This window comes from Ziziphus jujuba, chromosome 8, assembly GCF_031755915.1.
Source record: "Ziziphus jujuba cultivar Dongzao chromosome 8, ASM3175591v1".
In the NCBI taxonomy this organism is placed as follows: domain Eukaryota; kingdom Viridiplantae; phylum Streptophyta; class Magnoliopsida; order Rosales; family Rhamnaceae; genus Ziziphus; species Ziziphus jujuba.
This window is the reverse complement of record NC_083386.1, coordinates 2,912,433-2,927,139: the sequence shown is the minus strand read 5'-3', so window position 1 is coordinate 2,927,139 and position 14,707 is coordinate 2,912,433. Positions and strand designations below refer to the sequence as shown.

At 33.2% G+C, this 14,707-nt stretch overlaps 2 protein-coding genes across 12 annotated transcripts in view; one reads left to right on the top strand and one right to left on the bottom strand.

Annotated features, from left to right (window-relative positions):
* The window catches only part of LOC107404210 (DNA-directed RNA polymerase III subunit 2), a 104,583-nt gene that overhangs the window by 49,917 nt on the left and 39,959 nt on the right, over positions 1–14,707 (bottom strand). The gene's annotated exons all lie outside the window — the stretch shown is intronic.
* Positions 3,758–4,864, top strand: LOC107431510 (23 kDa jasmonate-induced protein). The gene is made up of 2 exons (XM_016042449.4): positions 3,758–4,253; positions 4,343–4,864. The coding sequence occupies exons 1-2, from the start codon at positions 3,810–3,812 to the stop codon at positions 4,523–4,525; spliced, it is 627 nt and encodes a 208-aa protein (XP_015897935.3). The 5' UTR covers positions 3,758–3,809; the 3' UTR covers positions 4,526–4,864.

The following is a 14,707-nucleotide window of genomic DNA, read 5'->3' as shown; positions in this document are numbered from 1 at the left end:
CATAGGGATTGGGTGTGGATGTGTACAATTATATGTGCTCAACTAATATGCTTGCCATGCATATATTGAGATATTCCCACAAAAATTAAAAATCAAAAAACAGAATTATTCAAAACATTGAAGCGAACGTGTTTCAAGAACCAATGACTGATGCAACTGTTAGGAAGTATTTTCCAAATAAGCAAGTAATCACCCGCTAAGACAAGGCTTACTTGGCATACAATCTGAAGAAAGCAGACGAAAAGAATAAGGTCAAAGCGTATGTCTGAATAAATTATTAAAAACAAAAAAAAAAAAAAAACACCCAACTTTTGACAAGACCCAAATTCCAAAATACTTGTCATATAAGCATAAGACGAATCAGCTAATTGTTGATATATATATAGGACAAAAAGGTGAGATAGGAAGAGTGCAAATAACTATATAATATTATAAATATATAGTTGCATATGCACTAGTTGTTCGTCTTTTTTTAAAAATGTTTTACACGATCTGTTTGTCTTGTTTCACATGATGATATATATGGTGGACGAATTAGAATTTTAGAAGATTTTTTATTAGAATTATTCACGTTTGATTTGAATTTAAATCATATTTTTATTAGTACTATACGTCCAAAATTTCTTTTAAGAAAATTAAAATTTCAATTTTCGCTATTAAACATTTGTTTATGCAAATTAAATTATATAGAAACGTTATTTTTGTCATAAACTAATTTATATAGGTACTATGCAATTTTTTTTTTTATTTTAGGGAAAAAAAAAACTTGTTATGTAATTAGTTGTGCATAGTACTGTTTGTACAAATTACTATATATCCAAAATTGAATTCCCACCAGGATATATATACATATATATATAGAAACACAAGACTGGATATACAAAATTTGAAATGTGAATCATATAAGTCTTATGTTAGTCTTTAATTTCAATTTATCATTATTAGATAATAAAGATATAAGGGAAATTTACAAGAATGCCCCTTTGACAAACTTTACTCAAGTTTTGATTTACCCTCTAAATTTTACTTTGTTGAAATTTACAAGCATCAATTTATCTTATATTTTGAATTTTTTTTATAGATTTTGATTAAATGGATCTAAATGAAAAAACCAAAAAAAAAAAAAATGTTGAACTACATTTTTAACAAATGAAACATGTACAAGACCCAGAATACTTGTCTCTTACAAATTACAAGCATAAGATCGTTATTTGTTGATAAATATAGGACTATAAGTGAAAGATTCTCATCAAAAAAAGGACTGAAAGTGACACTACAAGAAATTCACCTTTTACTGACAAAAACATTGTTGCCAAGGAAATATTAAATTTTGCCGGCCAATGTTTATTCATTACAAAAAAACTAAAGTAATATTAATAACAATAATAATACTATATTTTACCTTTCACCGACAATGTTTATTTTCGTCGCTAAAATGTAGAACTTTTGCCAACTGAATTAAATTTGGCTGGTAAATGTTATGTTTTGCCGACAATATTTTCTTTTTGTCGGTAAAAGTTTATCCAATAGCGTCGAAATTGTGCTTTTGTCTTTAAAAGGATAACATTTACCAGCGAATTGTTGGTTTCGTAGCCAAAAGTTTATTTTCTACCGACAAAAATGTCTTTCGCCTCTAAATGTTCTCTTTTGCGACATTTTTTCCTTTTGTTGGTAAAAATTTCATCGGTGAAAGATAATTTTCTTGTAGTGAATTAAAAAAAAATCTACGAGCTTGCAAATAATTTTTTTTTTCTTTTTTCAAAAGGTTGCATAATGATATTATTAGGTATATCATAAGAATTACAATATGCATGCACGACTCAATATCGTTGAAAATGATAAGTGCCAAATTCAGCATTCAAAAAATAGGAGGAAACTGATGGAGATGTCAAAGAAGCTGTGACAATTAAATAACGATAGTTATGTAATTTTGTTTTAATTTGTGTTTTAGACCTTTTGAAGTTGCTAATTTCAATTTAACCTTTTAAATTTTAAAAATTACATAACACCTTTGTTGGGATATGGATGAAATGAATTGCAATGGTGTGAGTGAAACAATATATAGAGGAGGAAGATGATGATTTTTTTAAATTTGAAAGAAAATATATTAGTGATATTTTTAAAACCTAAAATATCAAATTGTATTTAAGTCAAACTTAAAGAAATGGTTGAAATACTCTAATTAGTTAGACTACAAGGTAACCTATTTATATTCTCTTTTATTTTTTTTGGGGTAAATAAGGTAACCTATTTATATTCATATATATAATTTTTAGGTTTTGTATATGATTATATAATATGGTGCCGTAGGAATTTTTTTTTTTTTTTGGTTTCTTTTGGTATCTGCCACTAAAGCCGTGCATGATATGAAACCCATTGTGAATTTGAAGAGTGGTGGCCCCCATGGTTTGGATTGGTGAATTATATAAAGGACACAGCTACGATTTAGTACTACGTGCGGCTTATGCCAGGATTCTCTCCTTATTGGAAGTTTTTGAAAATCTGGTAAATTCAAGAATTAAGTAGTTAAGAAGAACATACCCTATTTCAATTTTCGTGAGTGACAGATCTAGGAATTATTTTCGGGGTCCGCTGTATAATGTAATGACAATTTTTTTTTTTTTCTTATTGGGGGGAGGGGGAATTTGGGACATTTATATATCATAACTTTTTCTTTTTCTATATTGTAGCCAGCGCATCTAATTAGATTTTTTTAATAAATTGAACAGGTTTTATATGTTTATTATATTCCTCTAGCATAAAACTAGTCGCTAGTGGCTATTATTAGTCCCCTTATAATAATTCCACCGTTTTACTATATATATATATATATATATATATATATATATATATGTGTGTGTGTGTGTGTATATATGTATAATAATTCGAGTAATGACAAATAATAAGATTTATCCATATACGATGGACATGTGGAGCTCAAGGATTGTGCGTGGATGTGTACAAATATATTTGCTCAATTAATTTACTGGGCATGCATATATTGAGATATTCCCACAAAAATAAAAAATAAAAAATTAGAATTATTTGAACCGTAGAAGCGAATGTGTTCGGAGAGAACCAATGACTGATGCAATTGTGAGGAAGTGTTTTCCGGGTGATACAGTAATCACCCGCTAAGACAAGGCTTACTTGGCATACAACCTGAAGGAAGCAAGCAGTAAGTATGAGAAGGCCGAAAAGTATGTTTCACAAAAAAATAATAAACAAAAAAATAACAGGACCCAAAATATTTGACATATAAACAAATTAGATTTTTGTTGACAGAAAAAATATACGACACAGAAAGGTGAGATAGGAACACTGCAAATAATATTTGCATTTATAAGAATGAATATTTGTTCAAATGTTTTACACGATTTTTTTGTCTTTTTAAAAAATAAATAAATAAATAAATAAAATACGCGATCTGTTTGTCTCTTTTAAATGTTTTACACGATTTGTTCGTCTTGTTTCACATAATTGATTTTTGTGAATTGTCTTTTTTCCCAAGATGACCAATGGAAGCATTAGCAAGTGGGTGAGGCTGGTGGGACCTTGCTAAATATGGTCGACGAGTTGGAATCTTAGAAGAATTTTATTAGAATTCTTCACACTTGTGCTATTTGAGTACTTGATCAAGTTTAGATTAAAAAATAATAATAAATAAATAAAAAGGTCCTTGTCCACCTAAGAAGGGCAAGGTGGAGCTCAGGGATTGGATGTGGGGGTGTATAAATACATGTGCCTACTTAATTTGAATCCAACCACTCTTTCCCTGCATTCTTAAGAATATTATATTACTACCTAACATGGCAGCGAGCGTACCAGTGAACGTGTTTGGAGAACCAATCACTGATGCAACTGTAAGGAAGTATTTTCCAGATAAGAAAGAAATCACCCGCAAAGACAGGGCTTACTTTGCATACAACCTCCAGGAAGCAGACAAAAAGCATGACGAGGCCCAAGAGTATGTGCTGCAACAATTCAAGGAGTGGTACGGCCAAGAAGCCGCTACATTAATCACAATTTATAATGCCACTGGAGACACCTTAACATATTATACGCACCATGATTTCCATGGCCATATCGAAACTCCCCACAAGTACACTCAAGAGATTCAGAACGGCCAGTGGGCCGCTTTCCTCCATGTGGGGTCATACGCCGCCGTTGTATACAGCGGCCGGAACAGCAAGGGACAAGAGATTGGCTGGTTGCACTCTTGGTACAATAAAGCCAGCGACAATAGAAAATTCGTAAGTAAGCTAGCTATACATTTATTTAAACGTTTTTATATTATTAATTGAATCTTATTATGCATCTATATATGTATTTATGTATGTAGGTTTTCACTGAGGTTCAATGGCCTGAACATTACGATTCTGGTAAAGTTTGGAAGTATGTAGAATCCGAGATGAAAATTAATTCTTACGATAACACTGCGATTGGATGCTACACTATTGCCTCCTTCAGCAAAGAATACCCCTACAAATATGAAGGAACAATGACCTTGGACAGTGTCCTTTGATTCACCTGAGCTTAATATTGCAGAATATTTGTATTAATTAGTTGCATGCAATATATGTATATATGAAACAAACTATATATATTGACAAATATGCCAATATATATAAGTTGAATGGTGCTCAGATAGGGATATCTTCAACTCTATAGGTTGGGGTATCTTCAACTGAGTCGTTGTATTATATAAGATATCTCTGTATATGTATCTTTAAGAATAAGGCTGTAAGTGCCAGTGCATGCAGCATTAATGTTTTATTTTATAGACTTCGGCTACTTGTGCTCTATCTTGTCGGGATTATTCCCTTGCAAGAAGTTGCCATAATAAAATATTCTATATTTACTATGTTTGTAGTTTATTTATTTAATTTATAAGTTTTATATAATATATATCTAAACTAATATTTTTTGGTATGGAAACTATTTCCCAGTTTATCTTTGAGATCTAATAACGTGGATAATTAGAATGAGATTCAAATTGGCTAATCATGGTTATAATTTGCATGCTAGTCCTTTATTTTTCTTTTATATTTTTAAAACTAAAAATCTATTATGCAAAATTGAACGCGTTTAAAAAGTAGTTAATAAATTATCATATAATATTTGGGTCTAATTTTTAATGTTAACATCATTATGTCTCTCTGTATAAATTGAGATAGTTTCAAAAAGTTACTTTGTAATACATATATATATATATATATATATATATATATATATATATATATATATATATGTATATAAGGGAATTCTATGATGCCGATGGTCTGCATGCTAACCGCATTTAAAATCGATGCTTTTTAAATAAAACGCCGGTTTTGATGTGTACAGTATAAAACAAAATCAACATTTTTATCCAAAAAAAATCAATTTTGGATGCGTCCGCATGCGGACCGTCCGCACAGTAATAATCATATATATATATATATATATATACTGACAATGCAACAACAATAATAATAATAACTAGTTATATATATATATATATAATTTTTTTAAAACATTATGTAAAAAAATTTTGTGACGCCATTAAGATATATCGCTATAGTTTAAAGTTAGGATATAATAGAAATATATCAAGGTATATTGATCATTTATAAATTTATAGTTATCCTAGTTTATTTGCATTATATTTTAACAATATTTGAAAATTGTAATACATATTCTGATGCTATAGTTGTTGATATAAAAACAAATAATACATATAGAGTTATTATGTTTTTCTAAAAACAAAAAGTTCTCTTTCATTTTTTTGGTTTTTACAAAAATACAAATTCTTTTATTATTTATTTTATACAACCTTCCTTGCCAAGGAAATTTTTTTCCTCCATAATCCAAAACTTTGCCGACGTCAATTCAAATATAAAACCTAGAAGACAAAATTAAACAAATTTTTAATCACAATTTATATAATATATATATATATATATATATATATTTTGTTTTCATGACGTAAATGATAGTTCACCTTAAACTGCCACTAAGATTTCTACAATATAGTTGGTTTTTTTTTTTTTTTTTTTTTTCCTTCATGTTTAAGACGGAAAAAAAATAAATAAAATAAACGAAGTTGTCCACGTAACACGGAGTTGTGGAGTTCATGTATTGGCGAAGGTGTGTATAAATATATGTGTTAGGTTGATTAGCTTGCCATGCATACCTAATTGTCTTCAAACAAAAATCCAAAAACTGTCAGAAATATATCATCAAAATTTCAAACCCATATCATTGCAGCTCCGAATGTGTTTGGAGAAACACTGACCGATGCAACTGTGAGGAATTATTTTCCGGATAAGCAAGTAATCACCCGCAAAGACAGGGCTTACCTGACATACAACCTGAAGGAAGCAGGGAATAAGAATGAGAAGGCCGAAGCAGGGAACAAGTGGTATGGCCGTTATGGAAGTGCCGTTACTTTAGCTAGGCACAACCTATAACGCCACTGGAGATACCTTAACATATTTTAAGCACCATGATTGGCACGGCCATGTCCAAGGAGAACCACCTCAGTACCCTCTCTAGATTCAAAATGGCCAGTGGGCTGCTTTCCTCCATGTGGGATCACACGCCACCATTTTATACCGAGGCCGCAACAACGAGGGAGAAGAGGCTGCCTGGTTGCACGCTTGGTACAATATAACCAATGACCCTACTAGAAGATACGTAAGTACATATATAGATATATATAGATATATATATATATATATATATGTAGCCACTTAATTACCACCTCTACCAGCAACCTAATAATATCAATTAATATATTTAATCATCGATAAATACATTTTATTATTTAAGCTTATTATATGATTGATTCTAATTAATTATATCTACATATATATATATATATGTATGTATGTAGGTTTTCACTGAGATTCAAAAGCCTCAACATTACGATCCTAGTGATATTTGAAACTATGTCGGATCCTCGCTTTTAAAAATGAATATTACAATAATACTGGGATTGGATGTTACATTTCTGCGTCCGTGAGCCAAGATTATCCCTACAAATATTCAGCAACAATGATCTTGGTGTTTATCCCTTGATATGTTCACCTCTTAATGTTGCAGCATATTTATACCAATTTCATGCATCATATATATATATATATATATATCAATTTCATGCATATATATATATATATATATGAAATAAACTATATATATATATATGTATGAAATAAACTATATATATATTGATAGTTATGCCAATATATATATATATATATATGTATGCATAGAGTAGTTCTACGATGTGGAATAGTCCACATGCGGACGACATCTAAACCGATGATATCAGGATCCATCCAAAATTCCTCATCGGAATCCTAGACAAGCCCTGATCCTAGGGAAATCCTACCGGATCTTCCAATGGAAAATCCGGCAGAACCTTCCCTCAGGGTTGGACTTACCACAATTTTCCTGCACTGAAAATACACTTCTGTATACACCACCTTATTCCTCCCAAATTACTACAATTTAATTCCATAAATTTACAGCACTTCAAAATAATAACAGGGAATTAATGCAGTATTTAATAAAATGTGTCCAATACAATATACAGAACATTATACAAATAAATATGGAATTGATACAATGTCAGATAAAGAAGCATTACAAGATGGGGAGGAAAAAAGGAAAAAAATGCTTCTTGGACTTTCAGCAAAGAACTGAGACGTCGAGTTCATCCCCGGGCAATTAACGTCGACTAACCTGGACCTAAGGGAATGGAATTTAAAAATATGAGAAGCTAATCATCTCAGTGAGTAACCCAGTCTAATATACAATTATAATAGTAATAATAATTATAGTACACTTGATTAATTAAGAATAAATAAATAAATAAATAAATAAATAATTGAAAATAATATTTTCTCTCAAAACCCTCACCATTCACTCCGTTGGAAAAGTTCTCCTTTTAAAACATTTCCGCAAAACCCAATATTTTATGCCCCAAAAATCAAGGAATAATTAATTTAATAAAAATTTAAATAATCCAAATTTATAATGAAATAAATTAAAATAAAATAACTTATAACAATTATTAAATAATTAATGCATGTCATAACAATTAATACTGAAATATTAATAAAACTCACATTAAAACAATTCATGAAATAATTAAATAATTAAAATAAATCAATTTATTGAATAATTAAGCAAAGGAAAAAATTAAATCAAATTAAAACCTCCATTTGAAATAAATAATAAAAACAACATTAAATATATTTTTAATTTAAATACAATTTCAAAATATTTATTTTGAAAATTATGTTCCAAAAACCACTTGATGCACCCACTATATACTAGTGGCGCCAACGGTACCCAGCGTCCTAAGGTACCGCCAGACAGAAGGTTAAAGAAAGAAACCGGCATACGGTCGCGTGGCGTCCCACCGCGCCGCTGCTAATAGGCGTCCCGGCCATGGAGGGGAGGTCTACCCTCATCCGATGGCAACCACAGGACAACCCCATAATCACCTGTGCGCTACTCATACCGACCTGCGCACTCACCACATCCACCTCCGCTTTAATCATATCTATGCATAAAGAACACCAGTACATTTATGGTGCATCAGAAAATCATAATTCATAAATCAATATTTTTATTATCTCAAAATTTCATAAATATCATCGGGTTTTTTCCATCCAATTAAACCTATAAATTTTCCACACTTCCTTTATAAATCATCGTCATAAATTCATCGCATAAATACCATCAATTTCAAATCCATCAACTTAAATATCCAAACTTTTCAATGGCATGAGATCAAGCCATTAATATTTCAATGCATAAATATTTTTTTTGAAACATAATAATTTAAATCCATATCTTTCTCGAATTCTCAAAATTTAATTTAAATCAACATATCCTTTAAACCCATATAAACTTCATAAATAATTAAATTCCACGATTCCTCAATATATAATAAATTTAAAATAAATAATTCCCTTCAAATCCATGCAATCAATCCATACCAAAGTAATATTAAATCACATAATTTCATAAGTATTAAAATCATATAACTCTGCACAATAAATCTAATAATAAACATAACAATAAATTAAAGGAATTAAAACCACAATTCCTTTAATTCACAAATATATTTTTGGCGCCAAAACACACATTGAAATTATCATAAATTAACAATATAAAACTAAAGAGTAATTTTATTAGATCACTAACACATAAAACATAATTTCCAAATAATCAATTAACACAAAATATATAATTAATCACCCAAAATAATTTAGAAGGTGGGTCACTCACCTCGAGCACGCAATTAACCCAAGATCCTCCATGGGATCAATTTTACAACGCACACGTGCTCCTAGAACAACAATATTACACAACTCAAATAAATTAATATTTTATTAAGGTAAATAATACCCGGTACCCGGGGGACTAACACAAACATTAACCAAAATTTACGATTAATATACCGAAACGAAACTTATGGAATGAGGATCACATTACTGGCCTCCATTGACCCCAATTCTGTCGGTGGTGGTTGGAATTTGCCCGGGAAGTACCGACTAAACTTCACCTCCTCATAACTCGCGAACCACTTCGAATTTAAACAATTGGAGACCATATTTGAACTCAGAGGACCCAAAATAGGGGGAAAGGGGTGGAAGATCGGACTGGGTTTGTAACACCCCGTCCCAAAGTACACCGAAAATTTCTCAAATTTGACCGAAGTTGATCCGGTTTGACCGTCGTTGATATAGAAGGGGTCAAATATTAACTTTTTGCTTCTGATGGAATTTCACATTGACCAAAGTACCATTAAAAATTACACGTTGTCACAAGTTCATAGACTAGTAGCATGTCGAAAACGGAGCTACGGTTTGAAAGTTATGAGCAAAACAAGTTGAGGTCCAAACTGTCTAAGGGGTGCCGGAGTTGACTTTTTATTCATGCAAAGTTAAGCTTTGACTCATGCATGGTTGTGAAGTACTCGTCCATATGAGTCCGTAGACTAGCGGCACGTCCGATTTGGACATGTGATTTGAAAGTTATAGACCTGTAGAATTTTTCAAATACAGTATTATTTTAATATTATTTTTTTAATATGTGAACAGTATGCCACGTGTGACTTAATAAAAGGGTGCCATGTGTCACAATGGTGAGATGCCACATGTTAACTATGAATAAATACCATATTATTTTATTATTATTCTATACAATAATATTATTTTAATAGTATTTAATTATTTTATTTTCTTTTCTTTTTATTTCTTTTTCTTTTTTCTTTTTCTTTTTTTTCTTCCCCCACGTGGGAAAAACACCCAGCCACCCCAAGCCTTTCTTCTTCTTTCTTTTTCTTTCCTTTTCCTCCTCTCGAGCCCTTGCTATTTCTCATATTCCTGCCACCGGACGGCCACACGTGCCAGCCAGGGAGGGAGCCCAGTCTCCGGTGATGCCACCCTCCAAATTTCCCGGCCAAATGCCACCGAACGAGCCCAGATCGGGCCGATGAAGTTGGTGGCAGCGGGTTGAGTTTTCCAGCAATTCTCGCCGTTTCCGGCCAACCCAGTCCGGTCTTCCACCCTTTTCCCCCTATTTTGGGTCCTCTGAGTTCAAATATGGCCTCAAATTTTTTAAATTCGAAGTGGTTTGTGAGTTATGAGGAGGTGAAGCTCGGCCTATACTTCCCGGGAAAATTCCGACCACCACCGGCCGAATTGGGGTCAATGAAGGCCGGTAATGCGATCCTCGTTCCATAAGCTTCGATTCGGTATATTACTCATCAATTTTGGTTAACGTTTGTGTTAAACCCCCGGGGTACTGGGTATTATTTACCCGAATAAAATATTAATTTATTTGAGTTGTGCAATATTGTTATTCTAGGAGCACGTGTACGTCGTGGAATTGATCCCATAGAGGATCTTGGATTAATTGCGTGCTCGAGGTGAGTGACCCACCTTCAAACTTAGTTTCAGGTGTTAAATTATATTTATTTTGTGACAATTAAATGTTTCGATTTAATATTTATGTGTTAAATATTTAGCAAAATTATATTTGAAATTTTGATGGCACAATTTGAATAAATTGAAATGTATATATGCATTAAATCATATATGATTTTTGACAAATTATGGAAATTTAGATTTGATGGAAATTTGATATTTAAAGGAATTGTGATTTTAATATTAATTGATTTATTGTGGAATTTATTTGTGAATTTATTTTGATTAATAAAAAATGTATTTATATAAATTTATGCATTGTGGAAATTATTTTATGGTATTGAGGATTTGTGAAATTAAATTATATATGAAATTTATGTGGTTTTAAGGATATGTTGATTTAAATGGATTTTGAGGATTGGAGAAAAATATTGTTTTAAAGAATTATGTTTCAAAAATATTATGCCATTGGAAAATTGTATATTTGAGTTGATGGAAATGAAAGTTGATGGATTTGAAAATTGTATAATTGTATCGATGGATTTTGTGATATGAGAAAAATTATATATATTATCGAAGTATTAATGCTGGTGATATTAAAGGAAAAATGTGGGATGTGAATTTGAAAAGTGGTATAATTCCCACGGTGAATTTTTGGAAATTTTGGTATTTTAATAATAAACTTGGTTATTTGTCTTAGACGCACTCTGTCAGGACCCGTCCAGAATTCCTTCCCCGGAACCCTAGACAAGCCCTGATCCCAGGGAAACCCTACCGAACCCTCCAATGGAAAATCCGGCAGAGCCTCCCCTAAGGGATTTACTTACCACAAATTACCTGCACTGAAACACACTTTTAAAAAACATCCACTTATTCCTCCCACAAACTACAAATTGGTTCCACAAATTTCAGCACTTCTCAAAAACAGCAACAGTCCAGTACATAAATAAAACAACTACACGTCCAATACAATATACAGAGCATTATACAACAAATGTGGAATTTATAAAATGACAGATAAAGAAACAATACAAGTTCAAGAGGAAAAAGTGAAGAAAAACTGCTTGAACCTTCGGCAACGAACTGAGACGTTGGGCTCGCCCCGGACAATCAACGTCTCCAACCTGGACCTAGGGGAACGGAATTTAAGAGTGTGAGATGCTAATCATCTCAGTGAGTGACCCTATCTACTATACAATATAATACCACGGTAATACAATAGATAGATAATAATTAATTGGAAAATAATAATTTCTCTCAAAACCCTTACAATTCTCTCAGTTGGAAAAGTTCCCCTTTTAAAACATTTTCACAAAACCCTTGTACGTACTTCCCAAAAACCAAGGAACCAAACAAATTAATAAACAAATAAATACCCCAAATATAAATAAACTGCAATAAATTATAATAAATCATTTTAGAACACCTTTGGGGTTTAAAACATTATTTGCAATTTACACCGACGCACCACACCATATACCGGTGATGCCCTCCGATACCCAGCGTCCTGAGCACCGACTGGCGGGGGGTTAAAGAGAGAAACCTGCAACGGTCACTTCGGCGTCCCGACAGTACCGCTGCTACAACCATCACCCGGCCAAGGAGGGAGGCGGCTGTGCACAACAATAACCTTGCCTGCCCACGGTCCAATGGCAACTCACGGGTGAAGTAATAACCGCACGCTAAACCACATAATAACCGCGTGCTACCACGTGTCCATACACCATACACCAGAACACCAATACTGTATGAGTGCGTCTAAAAAAATAAACATTAATAACCAACCGTACCGTTTTCCAAAATTACCGTGGGAAGTATACCAAATTTTCACAAAACACCATCCCACATATTTTTATTCAACAACCCGGTACGAAAACATCGATAACAGATAAAACCATACCTTTCCTCGTAGTACGAGATTCAACAATTGAAATACCGCGGGCATAATTTATAAAATTAAACCACCAACTTAAACAAATATTTTCATAAAATATTTAACCCAATTATGCCCGAAATTTATATAAAATCCAAACACAACGAATTACTGAAAATACTTACTCATGTGTAATAAATATCATTTAATCATAATAAAATAATAATCGGGAATTTTCTAATGACCCCAACATTTCATTTAACACCAATGGGTAAATATATATATAAAATAATATTTTTCCCGATTATATTTAAAATACACCACATGAGGACAAATTACAGATATCAATTTAATACCACATAAATACAATTAATTACCCCAAAAATATTTTTAAAGGTGGGTCACTCACCTGGAGCACGCAATTAACCCATCATCCACCACGGGATCAATTATACGACTCACCGGTGCTCCTAGAACAAAATTCACAGACAGTCAAATAAATTAATATTTTAATCGGGTAAATAATACCCGGTACCCGGGGGGTAAAACACAAACGTTAACCAAAATAGGTGAATGATATACTGAATCGAAGCTCGTGGGACGAGGATCACAAATCCGGTCTCCATCGACCCCAATTCCGCCAGAGGTGGCCGGAATTTGGTCGGGAAGCTTCGGCCGGTTTTGATCTTGAGGGATCTTTCAAACGGTGGGGATTTTGGGCAAACTAACCCCGGAAATGGACTCAGAGGGGTCGAAAATGGTGGGATAGAGGTATGGGACGGGCTGGGTTGGTCGGAAACGGCGAGAATCGCCGGAAAAGTTTCACCTCGCCGCCGCGACTTCGCCGGCCCGATCTGGGCGCGTCCGACGGCGGCTGGCCGGGAAATTTGGTGGCCGAGGTCGTGAGGTGGCGGGCTACACCGGTGGCCGACGCATGTAGCATTCTGGGGATTGAAATCCAGCGAAACACCGGTCAAACAGGGAGAGGGTGAGAGAGTCAAATGAGAGAGAAAGGGAGAAGAGAAATTCTGCGTTTTTTGTTGATGGGTCGGGGAAGAGAAGGAAGAAAAGGAAAAAAAAAGAAAAAGAAAAAGAAAAAAAAGAAAAAGGTGTTTTCCCACGTGGGGAAAAGAAAAGAAAAAGAAAAAGAAAAAGAAAAGAAAAAGGAAAATAAAAGAAATAAAAATAAAAATAATTAAATAATCAAATAATAATATTATTATTTAAAATAATAATAAAAATAATTTGATTTTACAGATGGTTGACATGTGGCATTTCACCATGGTGACACATTGTCACCTTCCGTAAGTCACACGTGGCACATCGTTACGCGTTTAAAAATAATATTAAAATAATATTAAAATAATACGGTATTTGAAAAACTCTACAGGTCCATAACTTTCAAACCACATGTCCAAATCGGACGTGCCGCTAGTCTACGGACTCGTATCGACGAGTACTTCACAACCATGCATGAGTCAAAGCTCAACCTTGCATGAATAAAAAGTCAACTCCGGCACCCCTTGGACAGTTTGGACCTCAACTTGTTTTGCTCAACACTTTCAAACCGTAGCTCCGTTTTCAACGTGCTACCAGTCTACGAACTCGTGCCAATGTGTACTCCGTAACGGTACCTCAGTCAACCTAGAATTCCAACCGGGTCAAAAAGTCAACTTTTGACCCCTTCGGTCAACAGTCAACAGTCAACCTCGATCAACGTGCAAAAATTCCGACATGATTCGGGACGGGGTGTTACACACTCATACAGTACTGGTGTTCTGTACTGTATATGTAGATAAGTGCGCAAGTTATAATGTCTCTCGTGAGTTGCCATCGGACCAAGGGCAGGCAAGTTTGATATTGGCCATAAGCTGCCCCCTCCATGGCCAGGATGACGGTTTAAGCA